Source organism: Platalea leucorodia (genome assembly GCF_965183815.1).
Source record: "Platalea leucorodia genome assembly, chromosome: 9".
Taxonomy (NCBI): Eukaryota; Metazoa; Chordata; class Aves; order Pelecaniformes; family Threskiornithidae; genus Platalea; species Platalea leucorodia.
In genome coordinates, this window is record NC_138831.1 from 20,956,399 (window position 1) to 20,973,083 (window position 16,685).

General features: G+C 53.1%; 3 protein-coding genes across 7 annotated transcripts in view; 2 read left to right on the forward strand and 1 right to left on the reverse strand.

The window, feature by feature from the left end:
- Positions 1–12,990, forward strand: part of IP6K1 (inositol hexakisphosphate kinase 1) — a 39,383-nt gene extending 26,393 nt beyond the window's left edge. For 2 of the 3 annotated variants that reach the window (XM_082322759.1, XM_082322758.1), the window contains 5 exons: positions 3,276–3,621; positions 5,970–6,180; positions 6,795–6,979; positions 9,291–9,466; positions 10,348–12,990. In XM_082322759.1, coding sequence (XP_082178885.1) covers positions 3,399–3,621; positions 5,970–6,180; positions 6,795–6,979; positions 9,291–9,466; positions 10,348–10,857 — 1,305 coding nt within the window. In that variant the 5' untranslated portion in view covers positions 3,276–3,398 and the 3' untranslated portion in view covers positions 10,858–12,990. The remainder of the gene's footprint in view (positions 1–3,275; positions 3,622–5,969; positions 6,181–6,794; positions 6,980–9,290; positions 9,467–10,347) is intronic. The other variant, XM_082322760.1, reaches the window with a different exon arrangement.
- A 395-nt stretch (positions 12,991–13,385) lies between these two features.
- Positions 13,386–15,983, forward strand: GMPPB (GDP-mannose pyrophosphorylase B). Of its 3 annotated transcripts, none has more exons than XM_082322437.1 (7): positions 13,386–13,596; positions 13,674–13,722; positions 14,115–14,416; positions 14,492–14,570; positions 14,666–14,793; positions 14,979–15,192; positions 15,284–15,983. In XM_082322437.1, exons 1-7 carry the CDS (start codon positions 13,387–13,389, stop codon positions 15,454–15,456), a joined length of 1,155 nt encoding a protein of 384 aa, XP_082178563.1. In that variant the 5' UTR covers position 13,386; the 3' UTR covers positions 15,457–15,983. The 3 variants fall into 3 exon arrangements, with proteins under 3 accessions (XP_082178563.1, XP_082178562.1, XP_082178561.1); XM_082322436.1 differs by having other exon boundaries at positions 14,979–15,161; positions 15,325–15,981; XM_082322435.1 differs by having other exon boundaries at positions 14,979–15,357.
- RNF123 (ring finger protein 123) overlaps positions 15,984–16,685 on the reverse strand; it is a 50,852-nt gene continuing 50,150 nt past the window's right edge. Inside the window, exons 36-38 of the mRNA XM_082322433.1 lie at positions 16,405–16,499; positions 16,206–16,291; positions 15,984–16,103 (exon numbers count right to left, since the gene is read on the reverse strand). Coding sequence (XP_082178559.1) covers positions 16,004–16,103; positions 16,206–16,291; positions 16,405–16,499 — 281 coding nt within the window. The 3' untranslated portion in view covers positions 15,984–16,003. The remainder of the gene's footprint in view (positions 16,104–16,205; positions 16,292–16,404; positions 16,500–16,685) is intronic.

A 16,685-nucleotide genomic window follows, 5' to 3' on the forward strand; every position in this document is an offset into this window, starting at 1 on the left:
CCCAGCCTCTGGAGAGTCTGGCCTGATGAACGATCTGTCTTGCTAACTATAGATCAGTCTGTTGGAAGGGGGGATGCTAAACTGGCCTGAATGTTTTACTGCTGTTTAAGCTATCGTGGCGGTGTTGGAGGATACCAAAGGATCTGTGTGGATGAACTGGTCTCCGTCAAGCGGTTGTGTGGATTGTGCGCTGCATTTTACAGTATCATTGGAAGGACTCTGAATTTTATAAGCTAGCTAAAATAGTTGAACCCATGCCTTTGTTTAACAGAGGAAGGATGAGTAATATTTAGGCCTTCAAATAGTTTTCTGCTTTATATTTGTTTGAAGCTGCTGGGATTCTTCTGTCTTTATTTGTGGACAGTGTCCATGTTTAGTAATAACCCTGTACTTTCATTTAGTCATCTGAAAAACACTAAGCTGTATCTGAGCTATAAAGTGTCTGTGTTTTGAGCCCTGTCGACAGCTTCCTCTTTAAAGATGTTGTATCTGAAATGCTGCTTACCACAAAGTATTTTTTCTCACAGTCACTTGTACGTGGGAAAATACTGGCTATATCGCTGTTTTTTTTTTAGAGCGCGTGGATGAATATGTGGAACAGTCGTAACTGGGTTTGGACTCTCTCCCCACCTGATGCCTGGCTCCTTCTCTTGCATCATGGCCACAGAATTTTTTGTGGCTCTCACTCCCTCCCAGGTGTGCCTGCACATCTGAAACTTGTCATGTTGGGTTTTCTTGGGGTTAGTGGGGTACTTGGCAGTGAGCCTGGGACACGTCTTGGTGGCTGCAGCCTGTTTTCATTGCCACTTTCCCAGGAGCCCTTGGATGACTGCAGTCATCTGGCGGATATCTCTAGGCCATGCAGTGGGGAAGGCTTGAGGGACTCTGCAGAGAGGGCGGCTGCTGTCCTCAGAATAATTCAGGTGGCATATGCTTCATTGTTGCTCACCTTTAGGAAAGAAGGCTGCTGAAAATAGGCAAAAGGTTCAGATCTCTTGCTCTGATAGCCGAAATCTGCCTGTAGCCCATAGGTCAGGCGTTCTTAACTGCAAACAGTCTGCGTGGGGGGTATGTGTCTGCCTGGGTGTTTGTGATCTCCATCTGAAGTTAGTGAAGGTGTCTGAAGCTAACGAGTCTGCTTAGATAATCCCCCTTCTCTAAAGTATGGACAATAGTACTTCCGTCTGTCACTGGCAAAACTGAGACCCTGAGACATTTTGCGATTGGCTTTCAGTGAAAACTGGGACTAGTACCAGACATCATATGTGTGTCTCCCGAGTATGGCAAATACTGCTATCACACAGATGAATCTCTTATTTCTCTTGTCCCATGAAGGTGTGAAGCTAAACTTGTCCCTTATTGTTTGGAATAACTGAAAACTCTGCTTTAGTCATTGGCAAAATAAAAGAAACTGAATCCAAGACAAAGCTGCGTCAACAAAGGGAGATGTAAGCCTGTAAAGCATTCATCTGAAATCTGTGAAGTGCTGATCCGTTGCAGATGCTGGCACCTTGCTTGTTCTCAGATATTAACTACCATTAAACCAAACTAAAACATGTATGATGTAAGCAAGCCTCTGCTGCTGAAATTTCTTCTTGTTGATAAAGCACTTAAGAGGGAGGAGAGAAATCCACAGCATGTTTTTTGTCTTTGTGATACGACTTAGACGCTGAGTGAGTTTAGGAGACAGAGACTTTGAAGGACACCTTGACGAGACTTTGTATGAGTTGCTACAGAGAGGGACCATCTGTGTTGTTAGGGATTTTTCCCTCCTGTTCCCTGCCCCCCACCTTAAAAGCCAGCTAAATATTCACATTTTTCCCCTTACACTGAGTGTAGTTGTGTGGTCATGTAACCACAAAAGGAAACGTTTTCCATGGGATCAGTGAGATGATTCAACTCAAATGTACGTACACTCATACTATCCCAAAATCTAGCGCGAGGGAGTGAGCAGGCATGCGCAGACAGGGAGAGAGAAGTGTTGCCCTGATGCAGGGAGCTTTTGAGTTAGATTGGGTTAAACATGTTATGAAGTATCGCTCCTCCTTTTGAATCTCTTGAGCTGCATCTCTTACATGATTGAATGGGAGGGGAGGAGAGGGAGAAGAGCCCATCTTCATCCAGAACTTCCCCAGCCTGGCAGTGCTGTGTAGCTGCGGAGACATCCCGTGGCCAGATGAGGAACAGCCTGAACCAGGTCCCTTGTTCAGGCCTCCAGGATCCCTTAGTTCTTAAATTATTGCCTTCGGCTGTGGCTGTTCTAAGAAACTGGAAATTTGATTAGTTCAGAAACTGTAGTCGTCATATGGTTCTTGTACCAAAGTCTTTGGTACAACTCATCATTGGGAGGTAATCCTGTGGTGTTTTCCCCAGCAGCCTCGGGAGCAGCTATGATCTAAGCTGGAAAGGGCAAATCATTTGGAGAGAATTTGGACGGCTTTACTTTTCCATCATCCTGTGGCTGTGCTGGGCACTCTGCAAACATTAGAAGAGCATCTGTCTTCTCCAAAGCACTTCTAATCTCATTTGGATTTAGCAATCTCTCTTGCTTGCCTCTAGGGATCAGGGACCTGTTGTGCATGTAGGTGCTGTGAAAGCATCAGGAAATAGTTGTTGTCCTGAAGGACTTGGAGTAATAAAGGAGAGAATCTGAGTGGAATCCATTCAGTTACAGCATACACACAGCGACAGAATAAGTGTCTTATTCTGAGAGTCTTTCATGTCATAACTTGGAGAAGCGAGTCAGTAAAAGAGGAAACAGTGTTAGAGTAGGAGGTGAACAGGAATTATTTAGTTGTTTAGATGTTAAAAACATCTAAAAACATCTGCAGAGGCAGAAGGAGTGGAATTCAGATTTTGAAATGTTTGTTCTGCCTGTGTCAGTCACAGTTACTGATAGGCAGGTGTGGGCTTGGTTTTAATTGTGCTGTAGCTTATGGTTTGTGCTCCATTATCATGTTGCCTTAGTGATAAAACGAACTAAAGGAAGGAAACGGGATTTTCTAAAGATGAAAGGCTCAAAATACTCATATCTCCTCCTTTCCCTGTCTCCTGTCAACCCTATTGGAGAAGCTCTAGATAAGACTGCCTGTGAATTAGTGTGTGTTTACCTGTAGGGTTAAAGAGGTGGTGAGGAGCATGCTGGAAGAAGTGGGATGTAAACAGAGAACAGAAGAGGAACAGTTGTGGATATAAATAAATACCAAAAACTCTGATCCAGCAGGGAGTGAATGCAAGTGGTCCTCCGTTCACAGGGATCTCCTTTGCTTTTTCAGATCCTTGTAAGGAAGCAGACTGCCAGGATTTCCCCCCTGTGGCTGCCTGACTGCTGCTGAGCTACCCCTACCAGCCCATGTGGCTCTCCCCATGCTCCAAGAGTGCAACTGGTGCCCAACGCAATGTGTGTTTGTCAAACCATGGAAGTGGGCAAGTATGGCAAGAATGCCACTCGATCTGGAGACCGAGGGGTCTTGCTGGAGCCTTTCATTCACCAGGTGGGCGGCCACAGCAGCATGATGCGCTACGACGACCATACTGTCTGCAAGCCCCTCATTACCAGAGAACAGCGCTTCTATGAATCTTTGCCCCCGGAAATGAAGGAGTTCACACCTGAGTACAAAGGTGAGGCCTTCCCAAATGCAGTTACATGCTTCAAGAACCTGCCCTCTCATTTTCCTCGAGCTGCTGATGTCTTGCTCTCTTTTAGTGTCATTTTATTTGTTGTTTTAATTCTCTTTTGCAGGCTAGCAATTCAATAGGAGCACTTGGAAAGGAGGAAGTCTTTTCTTGTAGGCATCCAGAGTTTAATGCGCTTCTCTTTCCAGACACAGAATATGCAGTGTGACAGTTGTAGTCTGAAGCTTAAGGTTATGGATGTGTAACTGAAGTAATTTTACTACGAAGTTATTGTCAATTACAGCCTTGACCTTGAGCAAATGAAGTTAGATCATATACTGAGCATTTGCACATTCCAGTCCCATAATTTATTGCTTCCTCATCCCATCTCTTTTATGGACCCATATCAGAAAGCTGCTGAAGCAGGAAGCATTGCTTTCCCAGCACTGAGGTGAACCCTTATCCCCAGCTGCTTTGAAGGAATGGAATTTTCCAGTGTCTGTATCTTTGTAGGAGGTTGGCAGCTCATCTGTATCTTTCAGGAGCTCAGTGCACTTTCGGCCATGTGCATTTGTATTCAGGGTGGTGTCTCTGGCAGGTAGCCTTCTGGGGGACGCAGCGTTCCTGTTGCCTCTGCTTCTTTGTCACTGCATGGCATTGGGAGGATGGTGCTTCACAGACAGCTGGGACCACCATCTGCTCAGGGTCTTGCCATTGGATCTGTCTGCAGCCTGAAGGTCTCAAAGCAGTGTCAGCTTACCTACCTGTGTCTGTACGCAGATCATGGGTGAAAGATACAGTCTCCAACAGATGGGTCCTCTTGTACCCTCAAGCCACTCTGGGGCCATATGGTGCTCTAGTGACCCATCAGAAACGCCAGCTGAAGCCTGTGTAGTTAGTAGAATCAATAGGATGTCGGGCTTTCCTTGGGAGACATGTTTAAAACTGATGAAGCTGATAATTCAGATGGAGACTTATCTTCTTGAAGTCAGATACTTCTGGTAGCCTAAGGGCATAGGACATGCACCTCCACCCCAGCATGGGATTTCATCTGAGAGTCCTGTGCAGTTTTCTGATAGTCCCAGAAATTGTTCCTACTGATCTCGGGGAGAAGAATATTGGGGACGATGTTTCCTGTCTGAGCACTCAGGTGTTACTGTAAGATTGCCCTTTCACAGAGATATCTTGAGGAGCATGTCCAGGCAGCCAGAACACTTGGAGTGGCATTTGTGTAGTAACATGCTGGAGTCCTGAACTGCTCTGAAGGCGTGTTGAGCCACCTGAACCTTGTTAGCATCGTCACGTGCAGATAAGGAAAAAGGAAAGACAGTAACATGATGGCCTGCATCAGCTGAGCAGTGCAAGGTTTCCTCACGTTTGTGATGAATCATTTGATACAGCACATCTAGCATCCGATACTCCTGGCAGCTATTCAATACTGGTGACAATCTAATGAAAGATTTTTGTCATTGCAAGTTAGGAGATGGGCTGATAGCCTCATTTTCAGGGCTGGGGGAATCCCAAAGATAAAGATGTCAGCCCTAACTAGAAGTGTCAGCTGTCCTGCTCTGTGGCTGGCCAGCTAGATATATTCAGAGTCTGTGCTGTGAAACATCTGTATCTTCCCTTGGACTATGGTGCTTTCCAGGACCCTTCAGAAGGTAAAACTGGATAGGACACAAATGGTCCTGCTTGCCTGCACCTGGCTGAGTAGTTTTACTTCCAGGGCCTCCTGGTTTTTATTGCTAGGAAGCCCTGGGACCTTGCAGATCCCTTTTCTGCGAGACTGGCTGACTTGTAGTAAGAGTGGCAGGTGTCACCTCAGCCTCAGAGCTCTGTACTTCATTGCTCAGATGCTGGAGAGCTCCTTTAGCAGAGAAAGCGCACTCCTCCTTGGCCAGCGATGTCCTTGTCAACAGCAGGAACACTTCTGCAGGACATAGATACTTACCCAAATGAACTAGAGATGTATTTTGTGCGCTTTGCCCCAGTCAGCATCTTGGTAGACTGTGCTTAACTTTCTCCAGTTTGGCGACATTTGCTGCAAGACTGAATGGAAGGAAATAATCACACCCCTCAGCCTACCAGCTGTGCTTTTGTCCTTAACTTCCTGTGGGTGGCAGAGCTTCCCCTGCTGCTGCTTACTGTTCGCTCAGGTAGTGACACAGGGCACTGTTTGGGGGATTTCTCCTCTGTGCTGTGCCAACAACATTTGTGTTCTTGTAGTCTTAAACCTCCTTTCATTGCTGTGGATTTGCTTTGCTGCTCTGTGAGCTATGTTTTCCTCTCTCCTGTTGAACATTTGGGTGCTAGTGATTGTCAAACAGAACTGACATGTCACTTCTCTCTGGCAGGTGTGGTATCTGTCTGTTTTGAGGGAGACAGCGATGGCTACATTAACCTGGTGGCCTATCCCTATGTGGAGAACGAGGCTCTGGAGCAGGATGATATGCCAGAGAGGGACCAGCCACGACGCAAGCACTCACGTCGGAGCCTTCACAGATCAAGCAGCGGCACTGAGCACAAGGAGGAAAAACCTGGCCTGGCCAGTGACAGCACTGAAAGGTAAAAGCTTTGAGGGCCCAATGACAACGTGATGAGCAGGAAAATCTCTCTTCCCCTTTCAGCTCTGGTGCTCCTTTTTGTTGAGTGCATTTTGCACTTCCATACAGTCAGCAGGCTGTCCTGCGCTTGCTAGTGCCAGCACACTGTGCAAACTGTGTCAGGAGTTTTGCTGGATTCAGGACAAACTCATCCACATGAAGTGCTTCTGACACAGGATAACCCTTGGCAGTTCGTTGGATGTGGAACCGAAGCGTGTGGAGCAGATTCAAACACTCTTCAGTCCATCTGGTTATTAACCCAGAGGTTTCTTCCAAGGGTACTTTGAATGTGGGTCTCTGCCTTCTCACAGCAGCTGGAGCTCCCTGAGAAACAAATGTTCCTTACTCTATCAATTACAGTACAATCTAGTAGAGATGTTAGACCAGATCCTTGGGCGTGGATCCACAGCCTAGGGTATTAGTGAGGATTTGCTGTTAAGAAGGTTTGTATTGTGTGAAGCATGCAGCAGGAGAAGGAACAGGAGAGAGTCGTGTGCAAGGGGAGGGTATGACAGTCATAAGTACCTGAAGAATGCATGGATTCTAACAGGCAAGTTTGTTCTGTCTTTATACCAGCAGCATCCAGGAAACGAAGAGTCCCAGGGTGGACTTGCACATCCATTCAGATGTTCCATTTCAGATGTTGGATGGGAACAGCGGTCTGAGCTCTGAAAAGATCAGCTATAACCCCTGGAGCCTGCGCTGTCATAAGCAGCAGCTGAGCCGCATGCGGTCAGAGTCCAAGGACCGAAAACTCTACAGTATCCTTCGGAAAGCAGAATGGAGTGTGTCAGGTTGCTGCTGCTTCTCTGGCCTACGCGTTTATGCCTCAGGCAGCTTCTTTCCTTTGGCTTTCCCATCGTTCACACAAGCAAAGCTGTATTATATGTTCCTTTCTACTATTCCTTCCTGCTTCCCGTACAGTGATGCTAATGTCTGACCCTGATGCTCAGAGAAGCCATGTTTCTGGCTAGATTCCATGTTTTCTTTCTTTTCTGGTCCTTCTCTTTGTTGGCTTGTGTTTTGAACTGTAGTTTTTCATGTCAGGCTTTGCCCAGCAGCAGATGCAGGTCTACCTTATTCAGTAATCCCTTGGGAGGGAGCTGTGTTCCTCCTTGTCACCTTTCCTGAGTTTCTTCCAGTTCGACTGTATCCTTCTGGAGACCGTGACCAGAACTGCACACAAAACAGAAGATGCAGGTGAACCAGAGATTTCCACTGGTGTTTAATGCTGTTGTCTCTCCTGTCCCTCCTAATTCCGAACACACTCTTGTTCTAAGTGCTATTTCATTACCCCAGGATCCCACTCCTGACTGGTAATAGTTGTCTCAAAGCACACTGCCTTATGTATTAAAAATCTTTTTCTCTTTATCTTGCGTGTTAACTCTAGAGAATGTTGCCTGCCCATTTAATGGCCAAGTCAGTCTCATAAGATCCTTGTGGAGTGTTTCCCAACTGTTCCTTGTGTTTGCGACCTTGAGTAGCTTATTACTACAAGCAAATTTGTCACCTCACTGTTCACTCACTTTTCTGGCTCACTTGTTGATTGGCATGGATATCCACACAAAGACCCCGCCGGTGACTTTGGCTGCAAGACCAGGCAGGCTAGTTTGTAGTTCCCAAGATCTCCGCAAATCAGCGTTGTGATAGCCCCCCTTCAACCTCCTGGTACTAAGGCAGTGTTAAATGAGTTACACATCTCTTAACTTTCTGTTCAACATGCAATCTCTTCTCTTGGCATTTCAGTTTGAGAATTCTCTGAACTCGGAAAGAGAGTTCTGGCTTGGGAGTCCTCTAAGCTCTTCCCCAGTAAACAAAGAAGCAAAATATTAATCTTATTTGTTTTTTTAGGGGGGGGTCTCCTCACACACCCCCATCCCACCCACTCTCCTGTGGCTCCTTTTGTACTTTGTCTTCAAACCCTGCAGGCAGTCTGACTGCCTTCTTCATATGGTTGAAGATGGATTTTTATTTTCTGTGCCTTCGCAAATGACTCCTCATGCTTTTGTCTTGAATTTGCCAGCTTGTGGGGTTTTTTTTGTTTCACCTGCTGGAGCTTGATTCTGTTTTCCTCACATAGAAACAACCTTACTTTTAATAGCTGTATTCTTCATCATTTTAACTGTGTAGGCTTCCTTTTTTCCTGTTCTCAAACACGTGCTTTGAGCCTCTTATCTTTTATTTTTAAATAGCCTGCATCACTCGCAGAGAAGTAATTCTTTTTGGCTGTCCTATTCTTTTTAATCACACTTCCTTATTTTTATGAAGTTCCTCTTTCAAAATCAAACATAGTTGATGATACATTTTTCTAAATGTTAAACTTCCTTGCAGGTTTAATCTAGCTGTGCTCTGGTTGCCATTTCAGCGGAGCAGGTTGAACTGTGCCCTGCAGGGCTACTTGGGGCAAACTTCAGGGTGGGTTCCCCCCCCCCCCCTTTGGGACAAGCTGCTGCAGTGATTGTCTTGGGTTTGTTCTCAGCACATGAAACCCTAATGGAGGGTTTGCCCATTGTGCGTGCTGGTAATTGAAGGCTCTAGTTACTGTTCTGTTTCCTGCCTTTATAGCCTCTCTGGTTTCCCCTGTGTCGGGCAGTGTTGCTGTTCTGGGCAGGCCAATAGCAACAGTACTGTGCTATTACTTGAGCCTTGAGTTTTCAGTCCCTGGGGATTGTATTGTTTATCCATATGGTTAAGTTGCTAATTTGATTAGACTTTAAGCTCTCCCTTAATGTACCAGCAGTTCTTACTGGCAGGTCGTGTCTTTCCTGACACTAGCGTTCTGCTCTTTGGTTCCCCCTGCTGAGTTTCCAGTACGCCTGCATGTGATCTCCTTGCTTACTGTTGGCCGTTCCACTTTCCAGGCTGATTTCTTCTACCAAGTGTGAAAGACTGGGTGCCACTGTTTGGGTTTTGTACTTTTCTTTTCCTCCCCAAACTGTTTGTTCTGTCTGTTCTTTGGGTTCCTATTTGTTCATTGCCCAACCCTATCTCATGCTGGCCCAAGTCTCTGTCTGTGGTGGCTCTGGGGAGCAGTGTCTCCGACAGGTGAGCTCTCCTTGACACATCTCCCAGAGTTCCTTTTGCTGGAGAACGTGGTGCATCACTTCAAGCTTCCCTGTGTACTTGATCTGAAGATGGGGACCAGACAGCATGGAGATGATGCATCTGAGGAGAAGGCTGCTCGGCAGATGAAGAAGTGTGAACAGAGCACTTCTGCCACCTTGGGCGTGCGCGTGTGTGGGATGCAGGTAGGGATCTCCAAGGCTGCAGGTGCTGCATATTCCCTTTTGCAGCCCCATTTCACCTTCTAGTTAGTGTTTTCTGCTGAGCACTGAGTTACAGAGCCTTCCACTTCAGGTAGGTACACTGGTGTTCATGGTACGTGCTTTTTGTCTTCATTTCTAAGCCTAGAACAAGGGAACATGCTTCTCCTGAAATGGCCCGCTTTATCTAAAGTGGTTTTGTTCACAAACAATTAGGGGATTTCCTAATAAAATTTTTTCTGTGGCTTAGTGTTCAGCTAGAATCACGGTGCATGGCGAGGGAGGTGTCCCTGTGTCCCAGCATCAGCTGATATTTACTTCTGTACTGTATTGGGAGTTAAGAAGTTGCTCTCCTCTTGTGGCTAGGCCCTGCACCCAAGGATTTGCTGCTGGTGCTGTTGTGCAATAGTTGCTCCTTTCCCCACCCACAGAAGGATCTTGTAATCTAGATCTCTGCCCACAGACTCTGAAGCAGTGAGCGCCCTTCATTAATCACATGCCATATAATGACAGCAATATGTGCCGGCAGCTTCCGCTGCCAGAGGATTGTCCAAGTTGCTGTAAGACTTGGCTTTTTAAGCCTCGGGGTCTGTTGTGTCATGCTTCTTGGGGATGCTCAGACTGCAGAGCCACCCTTTTTGGGTGTCCTGGGAGAGAACCAGTGCTTGGGCACTGTGCCCATGGGATGCACCCATGAGCTGCTTTGGGATTCAGGGAACAGGCAGAGCTGTTTCCTACTCCCTCTTGGGCGTGGTGAGGACAGGATGAGTTCCCTTTGCCCTGTCAGTGCAGGACAGCTCAGGGCTCTCTCTGTGTGGCCTTAACCTATTGCTCCCACTTGATGTGCATTTCCTTTGGCGTTCTAGGTCTATCAGCTGGACACAGGGCATTACTTATGCAGGAATAAATACTATGGACGCGGTCTTTCCATCGAGGGCTTCCGCAATGCCCTCTACCAGTATCTCCACAACGGCATTGAGCTGCGCAAGGACCTCTTTGAGCCTGTCCTCGCCAAACTGCGAAGCCTGAAGGCAGTTTTGGAGAGACAGGCCTCCTACCGCTTCTACTCCAGCTCCCTTCTCATCATTTACGATGGGAAGGACAGCAGGGCAGGGGTGTTTGTGGAGCGCCGTCCAGAGATGCGCCTGAAGCGGGTAGACAGCTCTCTCCCGGAGAGCCTTCAGGATGGCAGCAGCACGGAGCCCGGCTCCTCCGCCCAGCCCAAGGTGGATGTGCGTATGATTGACTTTGCACACAGCACGTTCAAAGGCTTTCGTGATGACCCCACTGTGCATGACGGACCCGACATGGGTTATGTATTCGGGCTGGAAAGCCTCATCAACATCATGGAACAGATGCGTGAGGAAAACCAGTAGCCCCGGGCTACGGCCTCTTATTCTTGTCCTGGTGGCAGGAGCAGACAAGACCACCTACTACCACAGGAAAAAGCAGACAACTTTGGTTTTAAACAATTGTATTGCTCCATTGTTTTTAAATGTACTTGGATAGAAGAGCTGAGGGGAGGCAGGATGGAAGAGCTCCTCATGCCGCCCAGATGGTTCTGACAGCACTAGCTCTGCCTTCTGGAGGAGGCTCCGTAGATGCCTGCTGGGTGTTGGGTGTCCCAGTTCTTCGCTCGTCGCATGTGTGTTCTGGAGGGAGGACCTGGATGTAGGGAAGAGAAAGCAGGGGGGCACAGGGCTCTTTAGGGGGCTGGAGCTGTGGCCTGAGGAGCCTCCTGCCTCAGGAGCCCCTGGGAGAGCCTTCCCTTTGAAATTCTCCTGGGTTATTTGGAAAGGGCACTCCACTAACAGTTGGCAGCATCTGTGGGGCTGGTGGTGAGCAGCACAGGTGCTGGTCTGTGTGTTTGGTGGCGCTAGCTCTGCCCTGGGTTTTGCTGATGGGGCTTTGCTTTTGATGCTGCCTTTTTCTGCTGTTTGGGCACTGTGAATAACCAACCCAAACATGGAAATAAAATGACCAAATGCAACCCCTGGCAGAGCTGCGGCCGGGAGGGAATGCCGTACACCTGGAGCTGTGCTCGAGCCTGGGGCCTGCCTGCTCCCCGACGGGGTGGCATGGGCAGGCCCCGCGTACAGGCAGCACGGGGCTCTGTGAGAATAACTCTGCCTTGGACCACTGACCAAGCAAGAACTCAGCTCATGGGCTAGCAATAGTATCTGTAGCAGTTAACACGACCCCAGCAGTGCCACGGGGCGTTTCGGACCATTTCAACCCTTCCCCTCATGTAACGTTGGTCCTGGAGGTTGTACACGAGTGTCTCCCTCCTGCCCTGGGGGCTGCAGCACGGGGCTGCCCTCTTCCCCTGGCGGGGCCCTCTGCCCTGCAGCCCCTGCTCTTCTGGCAGGTCCGTGCACAGGGGTGGTGGAAGGGGAGGCCAAGGGTTACGGCTAACTCCTGTTCTCCTGGGGGGCAGGTGAGGGGGGACCTGGCTGAGCAGCGAATGCCATCGCCTGACTGTTCAGCTTTGCTTCACAGAGTCAGTCTTTCCCAAAATAAATGATCTGTTTGTGGGTGAAACAGCCAGCTGGGATGTGCTGTGCTGCGCTGCCTGGGCTCCCTCCTGCAGCTGGTGCTTTACCCACAGCTTCCCTTCATGAGGGCATTAATGTTTGATACTGTGGCCTGGTGGTACCGAACCGTACCCTGCTCTGCATCACCCCCTCTGTGTTTCTGTGCTGGGACCCCCAGTTGTTCCTTCCCCAGTGTCACTGACTTGTTCCATGGCGTTACCATTACCCTGACTGGCTGAGAAACTGCTGGGGTACCTGCAAGGCCAGCGTTGGAGGGGTTTTTTTGGTTTTTTTGGTTTTTTTTTTTTCCACTTCAGGAAAGCTTGTTTGGGGAATTGCTCGCATGTAGCATGTGTGCCGACTTGTGTGTGCCCGGTCTGCTTGGAGGGCGTTGGTGCTTGGCTGGCAGCCGGCCGTCGCTGCCGCAGCAGGTGCAGTCTGCGGCACTGGGTGTGGAAGGGGGCAGGGGAAGCGCCGGGTTTTGTCCTAAATCCCACCTCGCTGCCTGCTTCCCAGCTCCCCAAAGGCTCGCCCGAGCTGCTGCTCCCCTCCAGCTCTCTGGGCGAGGGCCTTCATTGGCGCCGCTCTTCCCTGCGCTGGGTTACCACTTCCTGGCTTCTGCGAGCCGCTGCCCCCGGGCCGGGCCCACGGGATTTTCAGGTTTGCCGGAGGGAGCGGCTGGAGCGGCGGCCGCCCGGGTACCCTCGCAGCCCCTTGTGCGTCCCCGGGGGCTGCGCTGGGGCAGACGCAGGCCCGTTCCTCCCCGCCTGCCCCCAGCGCTGCCCCCGGCCGTCCCCCTTCCTCGCCGGGCCACGGGCGGGCAGGGGCGAGCTGCCCCTGCCCCGCGGGAGCCGCCTCCCCCTTCCCTTTGGACCACCGCAGCGGGACCCCACCGCTTGTACATAGCCTTGACCCCCGTTTGTTTTTACATGAATAATCACCCTGTTTGTGCTTCACGGAGAACCAAAAGCTATTAAAGGAACTGTTTTTGTCCGTGCTGTGCCACGCCTGCTCGTTCCCCGCCGTGGGCTGGGTGGGGAGGCGGGGCCGGGCCGGGGCGCGGCCCCTGCGCGGGTGGCGGGAGCTTCTTCCCTGTCCCGCGTGGGCTACAGCCGTGCCCCTGGGGGCCCCTACGTGGGTAGCCCCGGGGCGGGCGCCGCGGCAACGACCCGACCCTGCGGCTCCCGGGACGGGGCAGGAGGCGAGCGGGACCCCTCCGCCCCCGCAGCGCGGGGGGTGCCCGCCGGGCTCCTGCTCTCCGGTGGCGGGCGCTAGGACCCGGGGCGGGCGGCGTGCCGGGCGGCCGTGACGCGAAGGCCGTGACGCGGAAGGCGCGCGCGGCGCTGACGTGTCGCTGCGGGGCGCGGGGGGATGCGGGCGCTGATCCTGGTGGGCGGCTTCGGGACGCGGCTGCGGCCGCTGACCCTGAGCCGGCCCAAGCCGCTGGTGGAGTTCTGCAACAAGGCGGTGCTGCTGCACCAGCTGGAGGCCCTGGCCGCGGCGGGCGTCAGCCATGTGGTGCTGGCGGTGAGCTACATGTCGGAGGCGCTGGGGGCCGCCATGCGGGAGCAGGAGCAGCGGGTAAGGGTCCCTCCGCCTTCCCCCGCCTTCCCCCGCCTTAACGCGACCCGCAGCCGCCGCTCACCCTGTGCCCGCAGCTCGGAATCCGCATTTCCCTGTCCCACGAGAAGGAGCCGCTGGGCACAGGTAGGGTGCGGGCAGGGTGCGGGCAGGGTGGGCTGGGGGCGACGGCACCGGGATGGGTACGGGTAGGGCTGGGGACGCTGAGAGGGGAACACCGTGGGCAGAGGGTGGGTGTTGTAGGGCTGGGGGACACTGGGAGGAGGACGCCGTGGGTATGGATGGGGACACCGGGAGGGGCATGGCAGCATGGACATGGGCAGGGTGAGAGGGACGAGGGACATCGGGACAGGCACAGGAAGGACCAGGGACAGCAGGGTTGGGCAAGGATCCCCGGGGGACCGGGGACGTGGGAGGGCCAGTGAGGAGCAGGGACACTGGGACAGGCACAGGTGAGACCAGGAGAACACGGGCACTGGGCTCACCCCATCCCTGCGGCGTCACTCACGGCTGGGCAGCGGGGCCGCTGGCGCTGGCGCGGGACCTGCTGGCCGAGGGCGGGGAGCCCTTCTTTGTCCTCAACAGCGACGTGATCTGCGAGTTCCCCTTCGCGGCGCTGGCCCATTTCCACCGGCAGCATGGCGGCGAGGGCTCGCTGGTGGTGACCCGCGTGGAGGAGCCGGCCAAGTACGGCGTGGTGGTGAGCGAAGCCGACACTGGTCGCATCTGCCGCTTCGTGGAAAAGCCACGCGTCTTCGTGTCCAACAAGATTAATGCCGGGCTCTACATCTTCAGTCCTGGTATCCTGCAACGCATCCAGGTAGGGGCCAGGGCACTGGACTTGGCCGGGCTGGGGGCCAGGTCCCCTGCTCAGCCCCGTGCCCCATCCTTGCAGCTGCGCCCCACCTCCATCGAGAAGGAGATCTTCCCAGCTATGGCACAAGAGGGGCAGCTCTACGCCATGGAGCTGCAAGGTAAGGCCCTGCGTATGGTGTGGGCAGCATGAGGGGGTCTTGCCTGCACTGCCGCCCTTGCGCTGGGGGCTGTCATTGTGGCTCTGTCCCCGCAGGCTTCTGGATGGACATCGGGCAGCCGAAAGACTTCCTCACAGGCATGTGCATGTACCTGCAGGCGCTGCGGGCTCAGCACCCCGAGAAGCTGCACTCGGGGCCTGGTGTTGTAGGGAATGTGCTGGTGGTAAGTGCCACCCCCCAGCACGCCAGCCCCAGGCACGTGTCACGGGCTCTCCACGTTCTCCCACCGCCATCCTCGTTGCCATCCTCAAGCTGTGCCCTCCTGTCCCTACGCTGGCCAAGTGGCGCGGGCTGTGCCGAGAGCTCTGGCTGCCCTCTCAGCCCCGGTGCACCCCCTCTTCCTTCCAGGACCCCAGTGCCAAGATCGGGGCAAACTGTGTCATCGGCCCCAACGTGACGATTGGGGCCGGCGTGGTGGTGGAGGATGGGGTGCGCATCAAACGCTGCACTGTGCTCAAGGGGGCCCGCATCCGTTCCCACTCCTGGCTGGAGTCCTGCATCGTGGGCTGGAGCTGCTCCGTGGGGCAGTGGGTGAGGATGTGGGTGCCTCTGCAGGGGACTGGCGCTCAGCTCTTGCCCTCCTGCCCCCTTGGGCTGCAGCCGAAGGGATGGAGGGATGCGCCAGCGCCTGCGGGCAGGAGCGTGGCACTGAGCCCCGAGCCAGGGCAGGTGTGATGGGGCCTTTCTGGGGCAGGTACGTATGGAGAACGTGACTGTGCTGGGTGAGGACGTCATCGTCAATGACGAGCTCTACCTCAATGGGGCCAACGTGCTGCCGCACAAGTCCATCGCCGAGTCCGTACCAGAGCCGCGCATCATCATGTAGCAACCCCTGGTGGGCCCTGCACTCCTGGCTCTGCGTGGATTAAATATTTATATTTCCATGGACTGCCGAGCATCATCTTAGCATGGCCAGAGCACTGGGTTGCTCACCAGGGCTGGCCTGGCTTCCCCTCCCCCTGTCTCAGGGCACCACATAAGGAAGAATAATTTAATGCTGCATTTCATGAAGTCAGCCCCCAGCCAGGGGCAAGTTAACAGCCCGAACGCTCAGCCGCATGTCCCCAGGGCTGCCGCAGAGTTGAGGCCTTGAGCACCCCTCCCTGAGAACGGCCCGTAGGGCAGAGGGGCTGCCATGGCCCAGGCGCTGAGCAAGGGGGACAGTGGCCCCAGAGCCTGGCATCGGGCCTCCACCTCTGTCGGCGTCTCCCTCCCTGCAGCCCCCTGCCCCACGCTGTGGCCCTGTGCTGGGTACTGGCCCTGCGGGCAAGGGTCCTGCAACCCTGGGCAGGATGAGCATTTGGGGAGAAGCCAGCATGCAGCAGGGGGGCCGCCCCACTCAGCTGAGGGAGCCCGTGGTGTGGGGCTGGGCGCTATGAGCTGGCTGGCTTGGTGAAGTCGTCCACCCCCGTGATGGTGGCCTTGCAGAAGAAGCAGTCCTTGTTGTTCATCAGGTGCTGGTTGATGCAGGCTCTGGGACAGAGGAGGAAAGAGTGTGAGTCCCCACCCTGCACGGCATGGGGGGCCAGGAGCTGACAGTCGCCCTGGTGAGGGTCGCACATGCGAGCTACTCACTTGCATGACTTGTGGGAGCAGGGTCTGAAGATGGCCGAGATGGGATGTGCATAGCAAATGGGGCACAGGTCTTCCTCACTGGTGGGCTGGGGGCGGCACCAGGCAGTTAGCGGTGGCAGCAAAAACCCTGTGTCCCAAGGCAGCTGTGCCGGGAGCTGGGGCTGCTGCCAAGTGTGGGGACTGGGCTGGAGGGACTCACCAGCGTGGTGGCAGCTGCCTGCTTGGACTCCTCGCTCAGGTGGCTCAGCATCTTGTCCACCTTCGCCAGCTCCTCGGCACTGATGTAGTCTGTGTCTGTGGGGACAAACCGTGTGTGTGTGTGGTGAATGTGACCCTTGGGCTGCTCTGAGGCCGCTGGGCGATGCACGGGGGCTGCAGTTGCCCTCGGGGACCAGCCAGGACAGGGATCCTGGTGCTGGGGACAGCAAGCTGGACATTGGGTGCTGTGAGGGGACAAAACTGCTGCCAAAAGTGGGCACT